Source organism: Choloepus didactylus, chromosome 17, assembly GCF_015220235.1.
Source record: "Choloepus didactylus isolate mChoDid1 chromosome 17, mChoDid1.pri, whole genome shotgun sequence".
NCBI lineage: Eukaryota > Metazoa > Chordata > Mammalia > Pilosa > Megalonychidae > Choloepus > Choloepus didactylus.
In genome coordinates, this window is record NC_051323.1 from 74,571,518 (window position 1) to 74,593,729 (window position 22,212).

At 40.1% G+C, this 22,212-nt stretch overlaps 1 protein-coding gene across 2 annotated transcripts in view; it reads left to right on the forward strand.

Annotated features, from left to right (window-relative positions):
• TMEM131 (transmembrane protein 131) overlaps nucleotides 1-22,212 on the forward strand; it is a 210,113-nt gene that overhangs the window by 100,187 nt on the left and 87,714 nt on the right. For both annotated transcript variants that reach the window (XM_037806416.1, XM_037806415.1), the window contains exons 5-6: nucleotides 13,004-13,127; nucleotides 21,934-22,050. In XM_037806416.1, the coding sequence (XP_037662344.1) occupies nucleotides 13,004-13,127; nucleotides 21,934-22,050 (241 nt within the window). The remainder of the gene's footprint in view (nucleotides 1-13,003; nucleotides 13,128-21,933; nucleotides 22,051-22,212) is intronic.

Sequence of the window (22,212 nt, forward strand, 5' to 3'; positions counted from 1 at the left end):
GATTATTTTCCTACCAAGATCATGGACTTTCCAAGATGAGAGTGTAGAGAGTAATTTGTATAGCTCTTTCTGCACTTCTAGATGGAATTGTTATATGGGAATAGTCATTATATAAGTGAAATTGACTTTGTGTGGTATTAGCTTTTAAAGACCGTGATGTTCAGATAGGAAATAAATCTCTGTTATTTCTGTTTAAGTTTTAGTACAATGCTGAGATTCCCAGGGACATAAAGGAGTGTTCTTAATCCAACCTTATTACCCACATTCTTTCTCTTTCAGATGCATCATGTTGAATGAAACATGGTGTGTGTTTTGATCTTTAGCCAGGATCATTATTTTTAAAATAGTAATGACTTTCTCTCTCCAGTGAAGTTCTCTTTGAGTGTGTTCTCTCATTTAGTGTGGATCAGATAGAGACCGATGAACTCCAATCTAAGACCATGGCACTGAGCAATGTTCCTAACAGTTTATTGAGACACGTGGGGTTGAAGTGAGGCTATCCTGGCACAATACCAAAACTTTTAGTCTAAAACAGTGAGTGCTCCAACTTTGAAAAGCTTAGGAATTAAAATTTAGGGAGATTTATTTCAAAAGTTATTCCTAACTCTTCACTTCATTATTTGTTTTGTGGGGGAGTTTTGCAAATTTCATGAATCCCTTGAGATAAAGATAATTTCAGGTACAGAAAATTAGGGTTGGGAATTCCTGTTCTAACTTCTCTTCCCTGCCACCCTTTGAATAGTGCCCCATCCCCCAGGTGGAGAAATTGGGATAAGATCAAGCAAGATTCTGATCTTTATTTTGGATCACAGCTCTTTCTAGGAATGAGTGAAATCTGTGGACCCCCCCCCCCTTCTTCTCCCCAAATACACACCCACTCAGTTGTACATAGAGGCAGTAATTTGCATGTAAATTCAGGGCTTTTATAGACATCTCCCTATAAATTTCCATATCTGGAACCTTAAGAGCAGGTAGTGAATTCCTCTTCTAGGCCATAATTATTAAATCACTACCACAAAACTTACAGAGGTTTTGCTTTTTATGCCAGCAGTTCATATTTACTATAGTAAATTTAGAAAGTATTTATCAGGAGAAAGAAGATAGTAAATGATTACCTTTGATCTAACTATCAGAAACATTAAATTTTATCCTTTATCCTTCAATTCCATTTTCTATGCATCTGTATTAGTTACAAAAAATGGTTTTTTGAACATACTATTTTATAACAATTTTTAAACAATATTTTGCATACTTGTTCATTAAATATTAAGTTGCATTATTTTATGACATTGAAGAATATCAAGATTGTTCAGATTTTTTTTCTTTGTAATCAGTGCTGAACACTAATGATTTAAACACAATTGTGATTATTTCTTCATGATAGTCTTGCAAATGGAATTGTGAGGTGAATGGATAGGCAAAACAATAATGTATTTAGTGAACATTTAGGCTAGAGAATAATTTGGCATCATAAATTAGGAACCAGAAACAACTGGTAGGAATAAAATAATCAATCTATACTTGAGAGGAAATAATTGGGGTTTCTTATAGAGACTGGTGTGATCTTAGAGAACTGAGTTCTCATTAGCTGAGAGACTGCAGAAGATTTGTTGAAGCTGAGACAGATGGACTTCAGTACAAACAAGGGTCAGCTAATATGGTCAAGAAAATTATTTGAATAATGAATATAGTAGTTATATTAGATTGTTCCCTAAAGCAACAAATTTACATGCTGTTCCAGAATAGTGGAAGCAACGAAAAGGAAAACTGTTGTACCATTATTTAAGACTTTTTTTGTGTCTAGACTGGGAACACTGAATGGCATTTGTTTTAACTCACAAAGGTAGATGTGGATCTCCAGAAGTAGGGGTTAGAGGCAGTTGTGAAGACAAACTGTTTTAGAGTTCCCCCAGAGGAGCAGAACCAGGAGGAGATTTTGTATGTGTGTGTGTATTGTCTGTATATGTACATGTGTGTGTGGATTTGTTATGAGGAATCGGCTGATACAATTCTCAGGACTAGTCAAGCAGGCCTGGAGTGCACAGGGGCATGCGGGGAGGTGGGGAGCAGGCAGGAGCCCTGAGGCAGTGGCTGAAGCTTGGTGCCCAGGCAGGCAGCGGGCAGGGCAGATCCGGGAAAAGGGAGAGCAGTTGTACATCCTGCTGCTTTTGCAGTCTGTGCACTCGGACCCCAGGCTTAAGCTCTCTCTGAAAGGGTTTCTAAACTGATAAAGACAGGCCCACCTAGAATAATCTCCCTTTTGATCAATTTAAGCGCAGCTGATTAGGTACTTGAATCATATCTGCCCAGCAGCACCTGGATTAGTGTTTGAATAACTGGAGGAGGTGTGTGTCTGCTCCAAAGTAGCTGCTGCTTCCCTTCCATCTCCTGATTCTCAGGAGAAGAGGATCACTTTCTCCTGGATTCAGCCAAGCTACCACATGGCCATCACAAAGCCACCACACAGAGGTAAACAAAGAAGTCCCTAAATGTAGGACTTTTGACTCTAGAAAAGGCGGGGATGTAGTTGAAAGAATTTGCTTAGCAATTTTAGAGCGAAGGTTCCTTTTATGAAACTTGAAAATAGTTTCAGGACAAAGAAAATGAAGTTCTCATTGGCACCAAGGTACAGAGTATGTGGGCTTTCTTACAGGTTTGCCCAGATGTGGGGCATTAGGCAAAGGGGAGTCAAGAGGTTTGAAAGCTGACAGCAGTCAAACCTCAAAAATGGGGTAAGGTTATTTATACACATGGCATCTTCTAGCAACTTCTGTCAGTGCACTTGCCATTGGCCTAATTGTGTTGATGTCTGTCTCCTCTAGACCAGGCCATCAAGATAAAGACATACTATTTATCTTTGTTCTTCTGGCACACAATTCACACTTAACACTTATATATAGGCCCAACAGGAAGGATTGCCTCTTAACTTAGTTTTACATTTTCAAGTGCTTTTGTTAGATTGCATTAAACATTTGATATGCTTTTACTTCTTGATCCAGCAGTTACTGATTTAACGTCAATGCTGTAAATGTGTTCTTTGATTTGATGTGCGTAGTAGTAATTTTAGGATTTGAGAACTTTCTTTGCTGAACTCTTAATAATAACATTTTTTCTAGAAGTTTGTCAGTAGTGTTGCCAGTGCTCACTCCCTACCTGTGCATTGAAGTTTGCCTTGTTTTCTGTGGGCTATTTCAGGGCTTGCGGTTGTTTTTGCAAAAGCACAAGTCACTCTTTTTGGTTTTAAAACACGCTTTGCCAGCATGTGGCAAAACTTGAAGTTGGTGGGATTTACCACTCCAAGTTGCATCAGACCACTACGCACGGCTACCGAGAGTGTTTAGGAGCCTTTAGCAAGGATGCCAAATCTCTACCTAGAATTTCCCTGGCCCCTTCTGACCCCCAGGTCCTCACTCCTCTCATCACCCTGCTCATCCCTACATTAAACAAATCAAATTACTTTTCTTCAAAAATAAGCCATTCTTTATTTTCATTCTTTTTGTTTAAATTTGTTCTTTTTTTGTCCCTCCCTCCTCCTCCCCCCTCCATCGCTGAGTGGCAGCGAGCAGCAGCAGCTCTGGGTTTCATGCACCCTCAGTTGGTTATGTCAGTGCTCTTACATGTTTTCTGTTCCCATAGCAACTCCTTTTTTCATGGATTTATTGCAGATTGTAAAAGTACTTTTTGGGTGGAAATTTGGCTTACTGAATTCTTTGGTATATGTAGTTAGGTGCAAAACATCTTGGTTTCAAATGTAAAGTTTGAAATGGGGACTTAATGGCTTTCAAAAAATTGATATTGGATAAACTATCACTAAAAATGGAAGTCTTTATTATCAAGTCCAGTTCAGTTCCTGAAAGGCATTTTTTCCTGATGACTTTTAGGTCTTCCAAGAAAATAAATCAAGTCTACTTTTCGAAGAAAATCAAGCAAGTCCACTTTTCTATTTGATGCCTTTTAGCTTTTCATTTTCTAATTGTTCAATATTTCCACAAACACCCCAGCTCAGCCCTCAATCTGAAATTTGAGGGGATGGTATGATTTTGTGGTAGTTTAGTGGTACAAGTATTGCATATTGATTTGACCCAACTTCCTGTCAGAACCACTTTTCAGAGTGCTGTGTCACCATCCACAGGCTTGTCTAAGGGCACTTGCTCAGTCATTGCTGCAGCTGTTTCCTGGCATGGCTCTGTTGTCTTTCTGTGCTACTCCCAGGCAATAGCCTATGAGACTTGCCAATGACCACAAAATTGCAGCTGACTCTCTCAGCCAGTCTCTAATTCATGGCTGTTTCATCCGAAGTTTTTTGAGTCTCACACTCTTCTAAAATATGGACAATTAGGTGGTAGTTCTGCTTCAGCAGAACAGAGAACAACTGTATATTTGCTTCAGCGTGGTTTATCTACAAATATTTCACACTACCCACTGTGGCCCTTCTTCTTTGGAACAGCTGTTAATGAAAACAAACAGGATCAGCACTGGCAGGGGTTTGGAAATCTTTGTTTTATTTCAATTATTTTAAAAACAATTTTTCCTCCTTTGCTAGAGAAGTTGTGGGTTTACATAATAATGATGTATAAAATACAGGATTCCCATATACCACCCCTCCACCAACTCTTTGCTTTGGTGTGGAACGTTTGTTATAATTGTAATAGCACATTTTTCTAGTTGTCCTATTAATTAAAGTCCATGGTTTAACTTAGGGTTCACTGTTCATGTTGTGTAGTTCCATGTCTTTTTTCTAATTTTTATTCTGTTACCATATATACAATCTAACATTTCCCCCTTTAATCATATTCAGATATGTATTTCAGTGCTGTTCATTGCGTTCACAGTGTCGCACTTCCGTCACCGCCATCCGTTAGCAAAACATTTCCATCATTCCAAATAGGAACCTGTACGTTTTAAGTCTTAACATCCCATTTCCTATCCCTATCCCATCCTCTGGTAACCTATATTCTAGATTCTGAATCTGTGAGTTTGCTTATTCTAAAAATAGTGAGATCATATAATAATAAGCCTTTTGTGTTTGGCTTTTTTTACTCAACATGATGTCCTCAAGGTTCATCCATGTTGTCGCATGTATCAGGACTTCGTTCCTTTTTATGGCTGAATAATATTCCATTGTCTGTATATACTACATTTTATTTATCCATTCATCGGTTGATGGATACTTGGGTTGCTTCTCTCTTTTAACAATTGTGATTAATGCTGCTATGAAAAATCATTGTGCAAATATCTGCTCAAGTCCCTGCTTTCAATTTTTTTTGTATGTATATCCCTAGTAATGGGATTTCTTGGTGATATGGTAGTTCTATTCTTAGCTTTCTGAGTAACCACCAAACTGTCTTCCACAGGTGCTACAGCATTTTACATTGCCACCTGCAGTGAATTAGAGTTCCTATTTCTCTGCATCTTCTCCAACACTTATTATTTTCCTTTTAAGAGCAGCCAATCTAATGGGTGTGAAATGATATCTCATTGTGGTATTGATCTGCATTTCCCTGATGGCTTATGAAGTTGAGCATCTTTTCATGTGCTTTCTGGCCATTTGAATATCTTCTTTGGAGAGATGTCTGTTCAAGTCTTTTGCCCATTTTTTAATTGGGTCATTTGTCTTTTTGCTGTTAAGTTGGATGATTTCTTTATATATACTGAATATTAATCCTTTATCAGATATGTGGTTTCCAAATATTCTCTCCCCTTGTGTAGGTTGTCTTTTTACCTTCATGGTATAGTCCTTTAAGGACAAAAGTTTTTTGTTTTGATGAGGTCCCATTTATCTATTTTTTCTTTTGATGTTTGTGCCTTGGCTGTAAAGACCCCATTGCCTAACACAAGGTCCTGAAGATGCTTCCTTACGTTTTCTTCTAAGAGTTTGATAGTTCTAGCTCTTATGTTTAAGTCTTTGATCCATTTTGAGTTGATTTTTGTATATGGTATGAGGTAGGGGTCCTCCCTTTTTTTTTTTTTTTTGCAAATGGAGATCCAGTTTTCCCAGCAACATTTGTTGAAGAGACTGTTCTTTCCCAATTGAGTGGTATTTGCCACCTTGTCAAAAGTCAATTGGCTGTAAAAGTGAGGATTTATTTCTGAGCTCTCAATTCTGTTCCATTGGTTTAAATGTCTGTCCTTCCAGTGCCATGCTCTTTTCGTTACTGTGGCTTTGTAATAAGTTTTAAGGTTGAGAAGTGTGAGTCCTCCAACTTCATTCCTCTTTTCAAGATGGCTTTAGCTATTCAGGGCCTCTTACCATAAATTTGATGATTGACTTTTCCCTTTCTTCAAAGAAGGGTGTTGGAATTTTGATTGGGATTGCATTTTGAATTTATAAATTGCTTTCGGTAAGATTGACATCTTAATAAATATTTAGTCTTTCAATCCATGAACATGGAATATCCTTCCATTTATTGAGATGTTCTCTGATTTCTTTTAGCTATGTTTTGTAGTTTTCTGTGTACAAGTCATTTATATCCTTGTTTAGATTTATTTCTGGATATTTGATTCTTTTAGTTGCTATTTTGAATGGATTTTTTTTCCTGATTTCTTCTTCTAATTGTTCATGACTTGTGTGTAGAGACACTGCTGATTTTAGGGTGTTTATCTTGTATCCTGTCACTTTGCTGAATTCATTTATTAGCTTTTTTGTGGAGTTTTCAGAATTTTCTGCATATAGGATCATATCATCTGTAAATAGGAAAGTTTTACTTCTTCCTTTCCAATTTGGATGCCATATATTTTTTTCTTGCCTAATTTCTCTGGCAAGAACTTGCAATACAGTATTGAATAAAAGTGGTGACAGTGGGCATGCTTTTCTTGTTCCTGATCTTAGAGGGAAAGCTTTCAGTCTTTTCACCATTAAGAAGGATGTTAGCTGTGGGTTTTTCATAGATGCCCTTTATCATGTTGAGGAAGTTTCCTTCTATTCTAATTTTCTGAGTGTTTTTATCAAGAAAGTGTGCTGTATTTTGTCAGATGCCTTTTCTGCACCAATTGAGATGATCATGTGAGTTTTTTTTTCCCCGTTTATTCTGTTAATGTGGTGTATTACATAAATTGATTTTCTTATGTGGAACCAACCTTGCATACCGGGGATAAATCTTACTTGATTATGGTGTATGATTCTTTTAATATGATACTGGATTCTGTTTGCTAGTATTTTGTTGAGGACTTTTGCCTCTATATTCACAAGGGATATTGGTCTGTAGTTTTGTTTTCTTGTAGAATCTTTTTCCAGCTTTGGTATGAGGCTGATGTTGGCTTCCTAGAATGAATTAGGGACTATTCCCTCCCCTTCAATTTTTTGTTGGGCGGAATTAGAGTTAAGTCTTTTTGGAATGTTTTGTAGTGAATCATCTGTGAAATCATCTGGTCCTAGTTTTTTCTTTGTTAGGAGGTTTTTGATTACTGAGTTAACGTCTTTTCTAGTTCCTGTTATTTTGAGATCCTCTTTTTCCTCTTGAGTCAATGGTAGGTAGTTTGTGTGTTTCTAAGGATTTGTCCTTTTCCTCCAGGTTATCCAACAGCTTGTTGGCATACAGTTGTTCACAGTATCATCTTATAATCCTTTTTATTTCAGTGGAATTGGTAGTAATGGCCCCCTTTTCATTTCTGATTTTCATTATTTATATACTCTCTCTATTTCTTTGTCAGTCTAGTTAAAGGTTTGTCGATTTTGTTGATCTTTTCAAAGAACCAACTTTTGGTTTTGTTGATTCTCTCTATTGTTTTTTGTTTGTTTTCTGTTTCATTTATCTCTGCTCTAATCTTTCTTATTTCCTTCCTTCTGCTTGTTTTGAGTTTTCTTTGCTCTTCTTTTTCTTGTTCTTCCAGTTTTGAGGTTAGGTCTTTGATTTGAAGTCTTTCTTCTTTTTTTAATGTAAGCATTAGAGCTATAAATTGCCCTCTCAGCACTGCTGTTGCTGCATCCCATAAGTTTTGGTATGTTTTACTTTAATTTTCATTCATCTCAAGATATTTCCTAATTTTACTTCATATTTCCTCCTTAATCCAAGGGTTACTTAAGAGTATGTTGTTTAATTTCCACATATTTGTGAATTTTCCATTTCTCCCTCTGTGTACTGATTTCTAGCTTCATTCTGTTGTGTTCGGAGAATATGCATTGTATGATTTCAGTATTTTTGAGTTTATTGAGACTTGTTTTGTGATCCAACTTGTGGTCTATCTTGGAGAATTATCCATGTGCACTCAAGAAATATGTGTATTCTGTTTTTGCTGGGTGCAGTGTTCTATATGTGTCTGTTAGGTTATTGTTTTCTTTTAAATCATACCTGACCAGCCAGGCATACTCTGCTTGTGGTAGGCAGAATTTGAAGATGGTCCCCCAAATTCCTTGCCTCTATTGTACATATATTCACCTTCTCCTAGTTATTTAATCAAACGCTGATTTAGGTGTTGTGAGGAATTTTGCAAGTGTAGTTAAGGTCCCAAATCAGTTGACCTTTAAAATGCGGATAATCTGGGTGACCCGACCTAATCACATGCACCCTTTTTTTTTTTTAAATTCCGTTTTATTGAAATACATTCACACACCATACAATCATCCATGGTATACAATCCACTGTCCACAGTATGATAACATAGTTATGCGTTCATCACCACAATCTATCTCTGAACATTTTCCTTACATCAGAAAGAACCAGAACAAGAATAAAAAACAAAAGCGAAAAAAAGAACACCCAAATCATCCCCCTATCCCACCCCACTTGTCCTTTAGTTTTTATCCCCATTTCTCCACTCATCCATACACTAGATAAAGGGGGTGTGATCCACAAGGTCTTCACAATCACACTGTCACCCCTTGTAATCTACATTATTATATAATTGTCTTCAGGAGTCCAGACTGCTGGGTTGGAGTTTGGTAGTTTCAGGTTTTTACTTCTAGCTATTCCAATACATTAAAACCTAAGAGGTGTTATCTATATAGTACATAAGAGTGTCCACCAGAGTGACCTCTCGACTCCATTTGAAATCTCTCAGCCACTGAAACTGTTTCATCTCATTTTGCATCCCCTTTTGGTCAAGAAGATACTCTCAGTCCCACGATGCCGGGTCCACATTCATCCCCGGGAGTCATATTCTGCACATGCACCCTTTAAATCTGGGCTTAGTGGTCAGACACAAGAATTTAGAGGTTTGAAGGGAGAGAGAGGCATTCAACATGAGAGAGTTCTTTATTGCTGTTCTAGGAGATGGAAAGGCCCACATGCCAAGAGACTGAGTGCAATGTCTAGGAGCTGAGAGCCAGCAAAGAAATAGGACCTTAGGCCTATAGCCACAGAGAGCTGGATTCCGCCAACAACTTGAGCAAGCTTGGAAGGGAACTTTGGCCTCAGATGAGAATGCAGCCTGCTGACACCTTGATTTTGAACTTGTGAGATCCTGAGCAGAGAACTCAAGCATGCTATGTCTGGACTTCTGACTAAATAGAACTATAAGACAAAAAATGGAGTGTCCCTTGAAGCGGCTAAGTTTATTGTATTTTTATACACCATAGGACACTGATGCACTGCTTATTTACAAGTAAGCATGTACTAATTCTTGACCATAGCTTTCCCTGGTTGTAACACTGGTAGAGTGGCATCTATCTTTGATTTCCCATTTTATATGGATCTTGCTTACCTCATCTAGGGGAGGAAAAAGGGGCAGGGGCAAAGGAAGTTGTTTGTATGAGGTCTGTAAGCAGGCCTTTCCAAGGAGTGGCCCCCGCTACTTCCTGTGTGGTGTGACTGCCCTGAAGTAGAGGAAGTGAGCTCTGTTACAGCATGTAGGACTAAAGAGCCTGCTGAGGCCCTTCTTGAGAACTTCTCTCTGTCTTGCTACTCCAGATTTCTTTGAACAGCATAAGTAGATGGCCCTCTCCTCTGAGAAAAGGTGCATTTCTGTAGGGTGTGGCCCTGGACCTTCTCTTTGGTCCCTAGAAGGAAGGGCAAGGCCAGCCTCAGAAGCATTGCAAATCAAGCATTCTGATCCCCGCCCTGTTTGCAGGCTCCTAGAACCTCCATGATTGTCTGCTTACACTGAAATCCTCTCCTGTAGCAGGCCCTCTTCAGTGCTGCCTTCTTGCAGGTCCCCCAGTTACCCATCCATCTTATGACCCATCTTTATTTCAACTGAGATTTATTGCACTGAAGTCGCCGAAGGAATAACTTTAAGAATTAATTCATAGGGAGGCAAATGAATAACTTTAAAAATTAATTCATAGGGAGGCAAATGACTGGTCAGTTAGCCTGAAGTACATTTGACCTATAAAAGAGCATATTAATTAAATGAACCGTAAAATCAGTGGACTTCCACTATATAAGGAGGAAGGTGTTCTCCTTACATATCTACATAAACTTTGAAGAGTGCGGGACACTGATTACGTGCTTCGACTTGGCGGGCCTGGGCTGGGGGACCTGATCAGCCCCTGGGGAGGGTGGTGGGCACGGGCGACAGCGCCCTCCACTGCCCCCCAGGCCTGAGAAAGTGAGGCCGGAGGCAGGCCCCATTTCCTCACCCAAAATACCACCGTTAGGAGAGGCTTGCCGGAGGGAACCGCCTTTTCCCCACTCCCTTATCTTGCCCGGACACTCCCCGTTGCCAGTGCAACTCCCATCACCACCAGTGCGCATACATTGTTGCCAGACACCGTTGCCAGAGCAACTCCCGCCCCTTTTCAAACTACCTCCGTGCCCTCTTAGAACCAATCCTAACCTCCGCACCCTCTCAGAACCAATCCTAGCCTTTATCCCCTCAGCATTGGCTTGTAACAACCCCCGCCCTCTATGCCAGCCTATATAACCTGTGCTCACCCCTAATAAACGCTCTTGGCTTTACCCCCCTGAATAAACCCCCCTTTTGTTCTATCCCTACTGGAGGAAGAGTGTCTTGTCTTTCCCTTCTCGCCGCCCTCCACACCTTGCACGCCTCCGCCGGGGACCGGGCCCAGTCCCCCGCCTCGCCCTCGCCTCCGGGAAAGAGCCCCCGCCGCCGGTACCCTCCGAGCAACGCCGAGAGCCGAGGGTTCAGCAACCGGCCGCCCCCCCCCCAGACAAATCAACTGCGACCGCAGAAGAGAAAGAGTTTTATCTTCTGTACAGTCTTTGTACAGTTCCTCTCTATAATATCACGGCAGTAGTTTGAGGCCACAGCTGGATCTGGATCTGCTCTAATTGTTTCATGGCCCTGTGGCCCCACCTGGGATCCATAAGCCTGTTGGCCACTGGGTCTAGGTCCTGAGAAAGTCTCCACCAGAGGCAGGAGGGAGCTCAGCAGTGTGCACTGCATGTGCCTTGGTTTGGGGAGCTTCGGAGATCACGCAGCCTCCTGCACCCAACCCCAGATGGTCTTTCACGTCTACCTCTGGATGCCCCTCTGTCCCTTCCTCAAGACCCAAGCCCTGGCTACACCTTTTTTATTTGTTCTCCTGATGACTGTGTTGGTTTGGGGCCAGGTTTTTTGTTTTGTTTTGTTTTGTTTTTTTCCTGTGGGCCCAGCCTTTCTGGGGCCTGTTAACATAGCAGAACTGTCTGCTTTCAGCTTAAAAACTTTAAGGGAGTTCGTCTTCTCCACGTCTTTCCTAGTTCTGGTAGGGGTGGTAGCATCTTCAGTGATGATTTTCCAGAAGGAGAATACGACTTGGTTCAGGCCTCAGAGGCACCAGCAAACATGTAACCTCAAAACCAACGAAACTTCATGATGGCCCATGTCAGCATTAGAATGGAATTCAGTGGTGTACAAGACAAAGTCATGCGAGCTGCTATCAAACCTAAAAACTGCGTTACATGTTTAAAAACGATGGTGACGAGTTCTTAGTTACATAATTTGTAGATCTTGTTTGACATTTTCGGGTAATATGGAAAGAAGATATTGTATTCCATTTCAGAAAAGACAGAAAATTTTGAATAGAATCTAAGCTCCAACTGTAGATAATCTGCAGAAGAAATGAAAAAGTGGTGGTGAATTAGATTTTGACATTAACTTAGATGATACAGAATATGAAAATCAAGTAGAATAACGTGACTGTATTAAAAATGAGGTAATACATGAAGTTCTGACCAATTTTTGACTTTGAGGGTTTTATTTTAAAAAGGCTATGAAATTAGAAAAACCTATAGGGAAACAGACCAAAATTTCTACGTGGACAAAATGAGCTTTGAGTTTATTGTAATGTTTATGTAATCATAACACTTCCATCCTGAGTTCTCTTATAATTTATTTTTAGGTAGCGTTTGTTAGAGTATTTGTCAAATTTATTTATTGAGGAATAATCACAATGCACTCAAAATCCACCTGAACAGGGTTCAGCATTGATGGCTATATAAGCCTATAAAAATAGGAGAGCTGTTTCACCACTAGCCTCAAATGGGGGACCTCAGCAAATGCCTTTAAATGTGTGGGACCTCAAGTAAGCAACTCACATGGCAAAGCCATCTTTACTGGTTTCACTCTAAGGCTTTTTATATAATGAGGTTGAACAATAGTAATGTTACTTTTCAGAGTATTTTCATTACTATACTTTACCTTAACATTGCTTTACCTTTTATTTTCTTTATTTATGTGTGAAATATATACACACAGAAAAATGCATGACATATAAAAACAACTTTGCATCTACCACCCAGCTCAAGAAATAGAACACTTGCCAACACCTGAACCCATGTGCCAAGAATTTAAAATAGCATAATAAAATTTACTTAAAGAGATATGGCAACATAATAGTAACATAAAGTAAGAAATCCTAGAGAAAACAAGAGAAAATATTAAGTATAAAAATATAATATGCAAAAGGAATAGGTAGAAAATGGGCATTCAATAAATATCTGTTAAATAGCCAAATGCCTTTTTATGTATAATTTTAAATGTAGGTCAACTTAAAAAACATCTTTTATATGTTTGGTTATGTATTTGTCTAATAATTTTGATGTCTAAATTTAAGGTTATAGCTCAACAACTAGAAATTATTGTTAAGATATTTGTGACAGTTTTCTTTTGGTTTTTACAGGCCAGTTGGGATGCCAAAAATGGAAAAAGTTTACTTACATAATCCTAGTTCTGAAGAAACTATTACTTTAGTATCAATATCTGCTACGACATCACATTTTCATGCATCATTTTTTCAAAATAGGGTAAGTTTCTGTACTATAAATGATTTCTATTGAGTTTGTAATGGAGTTGTCCAAGTTTTTACTGATGAATAGTTTTATGTTGCTGTAATCAGAATCTGATTGAAGGTTTCATATCGGTTCCTAGATTTTAGTTTCTCCCACTTTCTAAGAATTATTGGTGGCAACTTCTAGAGGTAAAAGAAACATACAATTTTGGTTTAAGTTTTTTGTTTAATTTAAAATATTTTATAAACAAGGAATTTATAAATCAGAATATTACTTTTGGTAACAAAAATTTTAACTTTTTTAGTGGTACTCACGGAAAAATCCCTTTTCTAAAATATTTCCTAAATGAATAGTTTCTCTCAAATTATTCTTTGTTGTTACCTAAAAAGGTATTTTCCATGATTTTTATAATTACATAAAATGTTATTTCTTAATGTGTTAATTCTAGTTATTTTGTATATTGTTACCTAGAAGGTATTTCCACCCTTTTTATAAATCTGCCGATGTCCTCAACTGTTAAGTTCTAATCCTGGGAGACACCTGCAGGTTCTTCTCCCCCACCCCTCACCCTACAGGTGGGGAGCTGAGCCCCGGGGAGGTGTGCCCAGGGCAGGCCAGGGTGCGGCGGAGCTATCCCAGGGGCCTGCCCAGGGCTTCCTGTCCCCTTTCACCCCGGAGCACCGCATATGGCTAAACATGCGTCCTGACCTGTATCAGAGATGAGCTGTTGAGAAGCAGAACCACTCAGCTTTCAGGCATAGCAGTGTGCAGAGGCACGTTGGGTTAAAGGGTAAAAGAGTGAACTTCTTTAAAGACTTTGGAAAGGGGAATTCCATTACGGATTTTTGTAACTTTGAACTTCGCTAATTCAAGCAGTGGATAGTTGTTGCTGGCACTCCATGGCTGGGGTTTTCACTTTTTTTACTTTGCTGTCATAGTACAGAGACTACACCACAGTTGCTAACACAGTCTTTCCCGGGCGGGGAGATAGTATAAATCAGACAGCAGGCCAAGGGGAGTGAGTGTCCACTCGGCTCCGGCCAGTGGTTGTCACGTGGGGGTGGAAGCCCATGTGCAGCTCTGGTTTCCCAAGAAGAGTAGAAATAATAATTTTTATGTAATATCTCCCAGTTTTTACCCATTGAAAATGAATTCAATTTTAGAAAGATAGGCAGTGTGGCCAAAGAAAATAAGGCGGAGGACCACCACTTTGACATCTCTGAACTAGGCTCTCCCACTTTGTGTTCATGAGCGAACAGCCGAGACCCTCACTCAGGATACTTCATCTGGGAGGTCGAGGGGTGACACCAGCAGAGGGGAGGCAAGTGTGACAAATAAATAAACTTTGTAAGATGTTAGCAGGTGATATGATGGTGTGAGCTGAGAGAGAAGAGGGAGGATAAGGGGCCTGGTGTGGGAGAAGTGGTGGTCCAGGTTTAAGTAGGGTGGTCAAGGAGGCTGCATTCAGAAGCTGACATGTGAACAAGGACTTGAAGTGGGTGAGGAGTGGACTCAGGGAGGGGGCTCTATGAGGAAGGGGGCAGTGTGGAGGGAGTGGACTCTGTGAGGGAGTGGACTCTCTGAGGGAGTGGACTCTGAGGGAGTGGACTCTGTGAGGGAGTGGACTCTGTGGGGGAGTGGACTCTGAGGGAGTGGACTCTGTGGGGGAGTGGACTCTGGATGGAGTGGACTCTGTGAGGGAGTGGACTCTGTGAGGGAGTGGACTCTGAGGGAGTGGACTCTGTGAGGGAGTGGACTCTGGAGGGAGTGGACTCTGGAGGGAGTGGACTCTGTGAGGGAGTGGACTCTGGAGGGAGTGGACTCTGGAGGGAGTGGACTCTGTGAGGGAGTAGACTCTGTGAGGGAGTGGACTCTGTGAGGGAGTGGACTCTGGAGGGAGTGGACTCTGTGGGGGAGTGGACTCTGGATGGAGTGGACTCTGTGAGGGAGTGGACTCTGGAGGGAGTGGACTCTGAGGGAGTGGACTCTGGGAGGGAGTGGACTCTGAGGGAGTGGACTCTGAGGGAGTGGACTCTGGGAGGGAGTGGACTCTGAGGGAGTGGACTCTGTGTGGGAGGGGCTCTGTGAGGGAGGGGCTCTGTGAGGGAGGGGCTCTGAGTGAGTTGACTCGGAGGGAGGGGCTCTGTGAGGGAGTGGACTCTGGGAGTGAGTGGACTCTGAGTGAGTGGACTCTGGGAGGGAGGGGCTCTGGGAGGGAGTGGACTTTGGGAGGGAGGGGCTCTGGGAGGGAGTGGACTCTGGGAGGGAGGGGCTCTGGGAGGGAGTGGACTTTGGGAGGGAGGGGCTCTGGGAGGGAGTGGACTCTGGGAGGGAGGGGCTCTGGGAGGGAGGGGCTCTGGGATGGAATATCATTGAGGTGGAGCAGCCAGTGCGACTGGACCGGGGTGAGCCGAGTGAGACAAAGGCCTCCCCAGCTGGGGCAAGGACTTCATCTGTCCCCCTGAGCAAGATGGAAGGCATCAGAGGATTTTGAACAGAAGAGTTTAAAACTTAGTTTTCAAAGGATTTCTGTTTTATCAAAAATATGCTGAAGGGTGCTGTGAAAAATACCTACCCAGCCAGTTAAATGCAACAGGCTGAACAACAAGCATTTCTTGTCTGCTGGTGTTGAAGGCCAGAGGTGCAAAGTCAAGGCCTTGCCTCCTCCCAGAGTCTGTGTCTCTCAGGGGTGGCAGTCCACACGGCAATTTACTTCGTTTCCGTCCTGCGCCTTTCTCCGACTTTTGCCTTCCACATCTTCTGGCCTCTCTGCCTGTATCCAGATTTCCTCTTTAAGGCCCAATCTGATTCAGTTTGGTCACATCTAAATAGGATCTTGAAGACCCTGTTCACAAGTAAGTAAATACCTTCACTGACATCTTCAGAGGTTCTGTTTTCAGATGAGTTCACCCTCAGGGAAACAGAATAAGACTTGAGCATGCCTTTTGTGGGAATCCCAAGCAAGGGGCAAGGGTAGAAGCAGGAAGACCAGTTATGTAGGCTGTTGTAATGATCCAGGAGAAAAAGATAATGATGTATGGAGGAGATGCCTTATTCTAAGTTTTAGGGGGAAAGCATTCAAATTTTTACCATTACGTATGATGGAAGCTGTAGTTTTGTTTGTTTTTTAAGTAAACACTCTTTATCAAGCTCTTCCATCAGGTTGAGGAAGTTCTACTCTATTCCTAGTTTACTGAAATTTTTATCATGAATGCATGTTGGATTTTGCCAAATGATTTTTTTACATCTATTGAAATGATCATTTGGTTTTTCTTCCCCAACACCTCTATTTGTTTTTTTTAATTCAGTTTTATTGGGATATATTCACATACCATACAATCATCATGATGTACAATCACCTGTTCACAGTACCATCATATATTTGTGCATTCATTACCCCACAGTAGTCTTTTTTTTATTGAGATGTAATGGACATTCAGTAAAATGCTCGTGATATTTTGTTTTTGTATTTAATTTTGGAAGGTATATCCTATCCCAAGCATATAAAAATGTTTTCTATATTTTCCTCTGATACTTTTTTTTTTCCTTTTCAATTTTTATTGGGATTGTTCAGATACCATATAATCATCCAAAGATCCAAAGTGCACAATCATTTGCCCCCAGCACCCTCAGACAGCTGTGCATCCACCACCACACTTAATTTTTGTTCAATTTTTAGAACTTTTTCATTACTCCAGACAAGAAATAAAGTGAAAGATGAAAAAAGAAAAAAGAAAAAAAAAAAACAAAAAAAGAAAGAAAAGGAAACTCAAATCCTCCCATATCCCTAACCAACCCCCCTCAATTGTTGACTCATAGTGATGGTATAGTACATTTGTTACTGTTTAAGAAAGAATGTTGAAATACTACTAACTGTAGTATATAGTTTGCAATAGGTATATTTTCTTCCCTATATGCCCCTCTATTAGTAACTTCTAATTGTATTGTCATATATTTGTTCTGGTTCATGGAAGAGATTTCTAATATTTGTACAGTTAATCATGGACATTGCCCACCATAGGATTCAGTTTTATACATTCCCATCTTTTGACCTCCAACTTTCCTTCTGGTGACATATATAACTCTGAGCTTCCCCTTTCCACTTCATTCACGCACCATTCGGCACTGTTAGTTATTCTCACATCTTGCTACCGACACCTCTGTTCATTTCCAAACATTTAATTTCATCCTAGTTGAACATTCTGCTCATACTAAGCAACCACTCCCCATTCTTGAGCCTCGTGCTATATCTTGGTACCTTATATTTCATGTCTGTGAGTTTACATATTATAATTAGTTCTTATCATTGACACCCTGCAATATTTGTCCTTATGTTTCTGGCTTATTTTACTCAGTATATTGCCCTCGAGGTTTTGTCATCAACCTGTTTTGTTTTTTTTTTTTTTTTTTTTAAGATGGTTTTGTTCACACCCCATACATTCCATCCTAAGTAAACAATTGATGGTTCTCTGTATGGTCACATATTTATGTGTTCACCACCTTCACCACTATCTATATAAGGGCATCTACATTTCTTCCACCAGGTGGGTGGGAGAGTCAAAGAAGGTAGAGAGGCAAAAAAAAGAGGAAAAAAAAATGACAGCTAGGAAGCAGCAAAAGGAAAAATAAACTTAAATCAAAGTATAGTAAAGAGTCAGACCACACCACCAATGTCAAGTGTCTAACATGTCTCCCCTATCCCCCCTCTTATCTGCATTTACCTTGGTATATTGCCTTTGTTACATTAAAGGAAGCATAATACAATGATTCTGTTAGTTACAGTTTCTAGTTTATGTTGATTGCATCCCTCTCCCACTGTCTCCCCATTTTTAACACCTTGCAAGGTTGACATTTGCTTGTTCTCCCTCATAAAAGAACATATTTGTACATTTTATCACAATTGTTGAACACTCTAGATTTCACCAAGTTACACAGTCCCAGTCATGATCTTTCTTTCTTTCATCTGGTGTCTCACATGCTCCCAACCTTCCTCTCTCAACCGTATTCATGGTTATCTTTGTTCAGTGTACTTACATTGCTGTGCTACCATCTCCCAAAATTGTGTTCCAAACCACACACTCCTGTCTTCTCCTATCACTCTGTAGTGCTCCCTTTAGTATTTCCTGTAGGGTGGATGTCTTGTTCACAAAGTCTCTCATTGTCTGTTTGTTGGAAAATATTTTGAGCTCTCCCTCATATTTGAAGGACAGCTTTGCTGGATATAGGATTCTTGGTTGGTGGTTTTTCTCTTTCAGTATCTTAAATATATCACACCACTCCTTCTTGCCTCCATGGTTTCTGCTGAGAGATCCACACATAAGTCTTATTAGGCTTCCTTTGTATGTGATGGATCGCTTTTCTTTTGCTGCTTTCAGGATTCTCTCTTTGTCTTCGGCATTTGATAATCTGATTATTAAGTGTCTTGGCATAGGCCTATTCAGATCTATTCTGTTTGGAGTACGCTGTGCTTCTTGGATCTGTAATTGTATGTCTTTCATAAGAGATGGGAAATTTTCATTGATTATTTCCTCTATTATTGCTTCTGCCCCTTTTTCCGTCTCTTCTCCTTCTGGGACACCATGATACGTAGATTCTTGTACTTTGTTTCATACTTAAGTTCCCAGAGACGTTGCTCATATTTTTTCATTCTTTTCTCCATCTGCTCCTTTGCGTGTAGGCTTTCAGGTGTTTTGTTCTCTGGTTCCTGAGTGTTTTCTTCTGCCTCTTGAGATCTGCTGTTGTATGTTTCCATTGTGTCTTTCGTCTCTTGTGTTGTGCCTTTCATTTCCATAGATTCTAGTAGTTTTTTTGAACTTTTGATTTCTGCCTTATGTATGCCCAGTGTTTTCTTTACAGCCTCTATCTCTTTTGTGAAATCTTCTCTAAACTTTTTGAATTGATTTAGCATTAGTTGTTTAAATTCCTGTATCTCAGTTGAAGTGTACATTTGTTCCTTTGACTGGGCCATAACTTCGTTTTTCTTAGTGTAGGTTGTAGTTTTCTGTTGTCTAGGCATCTGACTCCCCAGGCCACGCCAATCAGGTTTTCCCAGATGAGAACAGGCTCAGGTCACAGAAGGAGGAAATATTCGGTATCTGGTTTCCCTGATGGTTTTTCTTAGAGAGCTGACACACCTGTGCTTTTCTGCCGGACAGGTGCACCTGTCAGCCTGTCACCGGCTGGTGTAAGAGGGTGTGGCCTGTGGCTCTCCTCCCCCAGGCTTTGGGGTCTGGTTCCAGAAAGGCGGGCAGTAGAGCTGGGTCCCTCCCTTTCCTCTTGAGAAGCTATGCCCCCTCCAGAGAGGTCATCTGCATATCAGTAAGTTCTTTGTTTCTCTGACTCTGCTGGTCAAAGTGCTGGGATTTTAAAATGGCTGAGGCTTTCTTTCCTGCAAAGCGCTGCAGGCTGAAAATGGCTAAGGTTTTCTCCACAGAGAGAGAAAGGGACAGAAAGCGCCCAGATTCACCCATTAGCCAGAGATAGCACCTGATCCTCTGGGCTCCCCGTCCTGAGACAGATATATCCCCCAACTCTCCCAAGATCAGTTGTCACCAAAAGCCTCTGTCTACTTTTTGGGGATTCACTGTATTGAGCGGTTAGTATTAAAACCCCAGTTGGGGCTGGGCTAAGGCCCACTTGCTTGTTTGGAGAGTGCTGTTCTCTAGCACCGTGCGGTTTCCATGAGGGAGGGGCTCTTGGCGCGGGTCCGCAGTTTTTACTTACAGATTTTATGTTGCAATCTTGGGCATTCCTCCCAATTCAGGTCAGTGTATGATGAGTGGATGGTCACGTTTGTCTCCCTGCAGTTATTCCAGGTTATTTACTAGTTTTTTGGTCATTTATGAATTGTTCCGGGGGGGACTAACAGTGTTCCACTCCTCTCTATGCTGCCGTCTTAGCTCCACACTGTTTGATTTTTGAATGTTGAACCAGAATTGCATTCACAAGATAAAACCCACTTGGTCATGATATATCATCCTTTTAATATATTGGCCAGATTCAATTTGCCGCTACTTTGTAGATGATTTTATGTCCATATTCATGAAGGATAATTGGCCTGAAGTTTTCTTTTCTTGTCAAATCTTTGTCTGGTTGTAGAATCAGAGTAATGCTGCACTCATAAAATGAGATGGGGAATGTTCTTTCCTTGTATAGAACGTTCTTGCCTCTTCTGTATGTTGGAAAGTTGTATAGGATAGGTATTATTTCCCTCTTAAATGGTTGGTAGAATTTCCAGTGACACCATCTTGGGCCTGGAGTTTTCTTTCTGGAAAGGTTTTTAAACTGCAAAGTTAGTTTCTTTAATGGATATCAAACTGTTCTGGTTATCTATTTCTTTTTGACTGAGCCTTGTCAGATTGTCTTTAAAAGAATGTGTCCTTTTATTCTAGTTATCAAATTTGTGTAGTGGTTTGTAGTATTCCTTTATCATCTTTTTAATGTGTAAAAAATATTAATGTCCACATTTTGCTTCTGATATTTTTACTTCTCTCTGTTTTTTCTTGGTCATTCTGGCTAGGGTTTTATAGTTTTTAGACCTTTTTGAAGCTCTAGCTTCCCCCCACACACACACTTTCTATATGCCATTAATTTCTGCTGTTTGCTATTATTTTCTACCTTTGCTTGCTTTGAGTTTAATGTACTATTTCCCTGGTTTTTTAAAATAGAAATATAGGCCAATGATTGAGACTTTCTTTTCTAAATACACTTTAACTCTGTACATCTCCCTCTAAATAATGCTTTTGCTGCTTTCCAAGAATTTTGATATGTTGTGTTTTCATTTTCAATCTATTTGAAATATTTTCTGATTTCCCTTGTTACTAATCTTTTATCAATGTGTTATTTAGAAGTATGTTGTTTAATTTCCATCTATTTGGGATTTTCCCAAAGATAAACTTTTTCTCATTTATTTCCAGCTCAATTTTGTTATAGGTAGAGAGCCTACTTTGTATAATTTCAGTTCTTTTAAATTTGTTAAGGTTTATTTTGTGGCCCAGAGTATGACCTATCTTGGTCAAAGTTCCACATGTACTTTTAAAGTTCCATGTGCTTATTGCATGGGGTATTGTGTAAATGCCAATTAAATCAAGTTGATTGAAAATATTGATGGCTTTGTATATTAAAATGCATTATAAGGCATCATTGAAGGCAGAACTTTATAACAGACAAAGTCCAATTGCGTGAACTCACGGAGCTTCCCTATTGTATTTTTGTAATAAAATTTCATTTTGCTGACCGCAGTGACCTTCTCGGTGTGCACAGGATAGCAGGAGAGCATTCCTGCACATCCTGTCACCGCTGCCTTCTTCCCTCATTTAAGTTGTGGGGCGTTTTGTGCCTTGTGTTTCCCATGTGAATGGGTGGCAGGGTTTGAGACCTGGGCTTGACTGCGCTGTGGAATAGTACAAAGGGTTACTTGGTAGGGTAATGGCCCCTCTGTACGGAAATCTCAGCTTCAGTTCAGCTCCAGCCTGCCTGTCTGATGATGAAACAGCCTGTAATTAGTCACTTCATTCCAGCCTGGGGATTGTTGAATGAACAGAGTCCAAAGAAAGCATCTGTTGTACGGGGTTTTAGCTGGGAATTGACAAAACTATGTGACTGTAGACATCCAATGTGAGGAAATCTTTTTATTATTTTCCCATTGCATAATGGTTTGGCTAATTAAAAACTTAAACCTTTAGGGAAAAAAATGACTTGTTTATGGAAATTATTTTGAGATGTTTGTTTTAGATAATTTACCTCTCTAATTTTGGTCAACATGATCTGATTTTTTGGGTACCAATTTGACTTTATTTTATTTGTTGTTTTTCTTTTTCAGAAAATTCTGCCAGGAGGAAATACATCATTTGATGTAGTTTTTCTTGCAAGAGTAGTAGGAAATGTAGAAAATACTTTATTTATTAACACATCTAATCATGGTGTATTTACTTACCAGGTAAGAACCAGAATAAAAGTATTTATTTTATAAAATGTAGTCATCATCTCAGAATCATCATATGACAACCTTATGGAAACCTTATCAGAAACACAGAGAACAGTAGAAAACGTAAGAGTTTAGACTTTGATCATTTCCTACTGACTGTAGTGCCTGTGAATA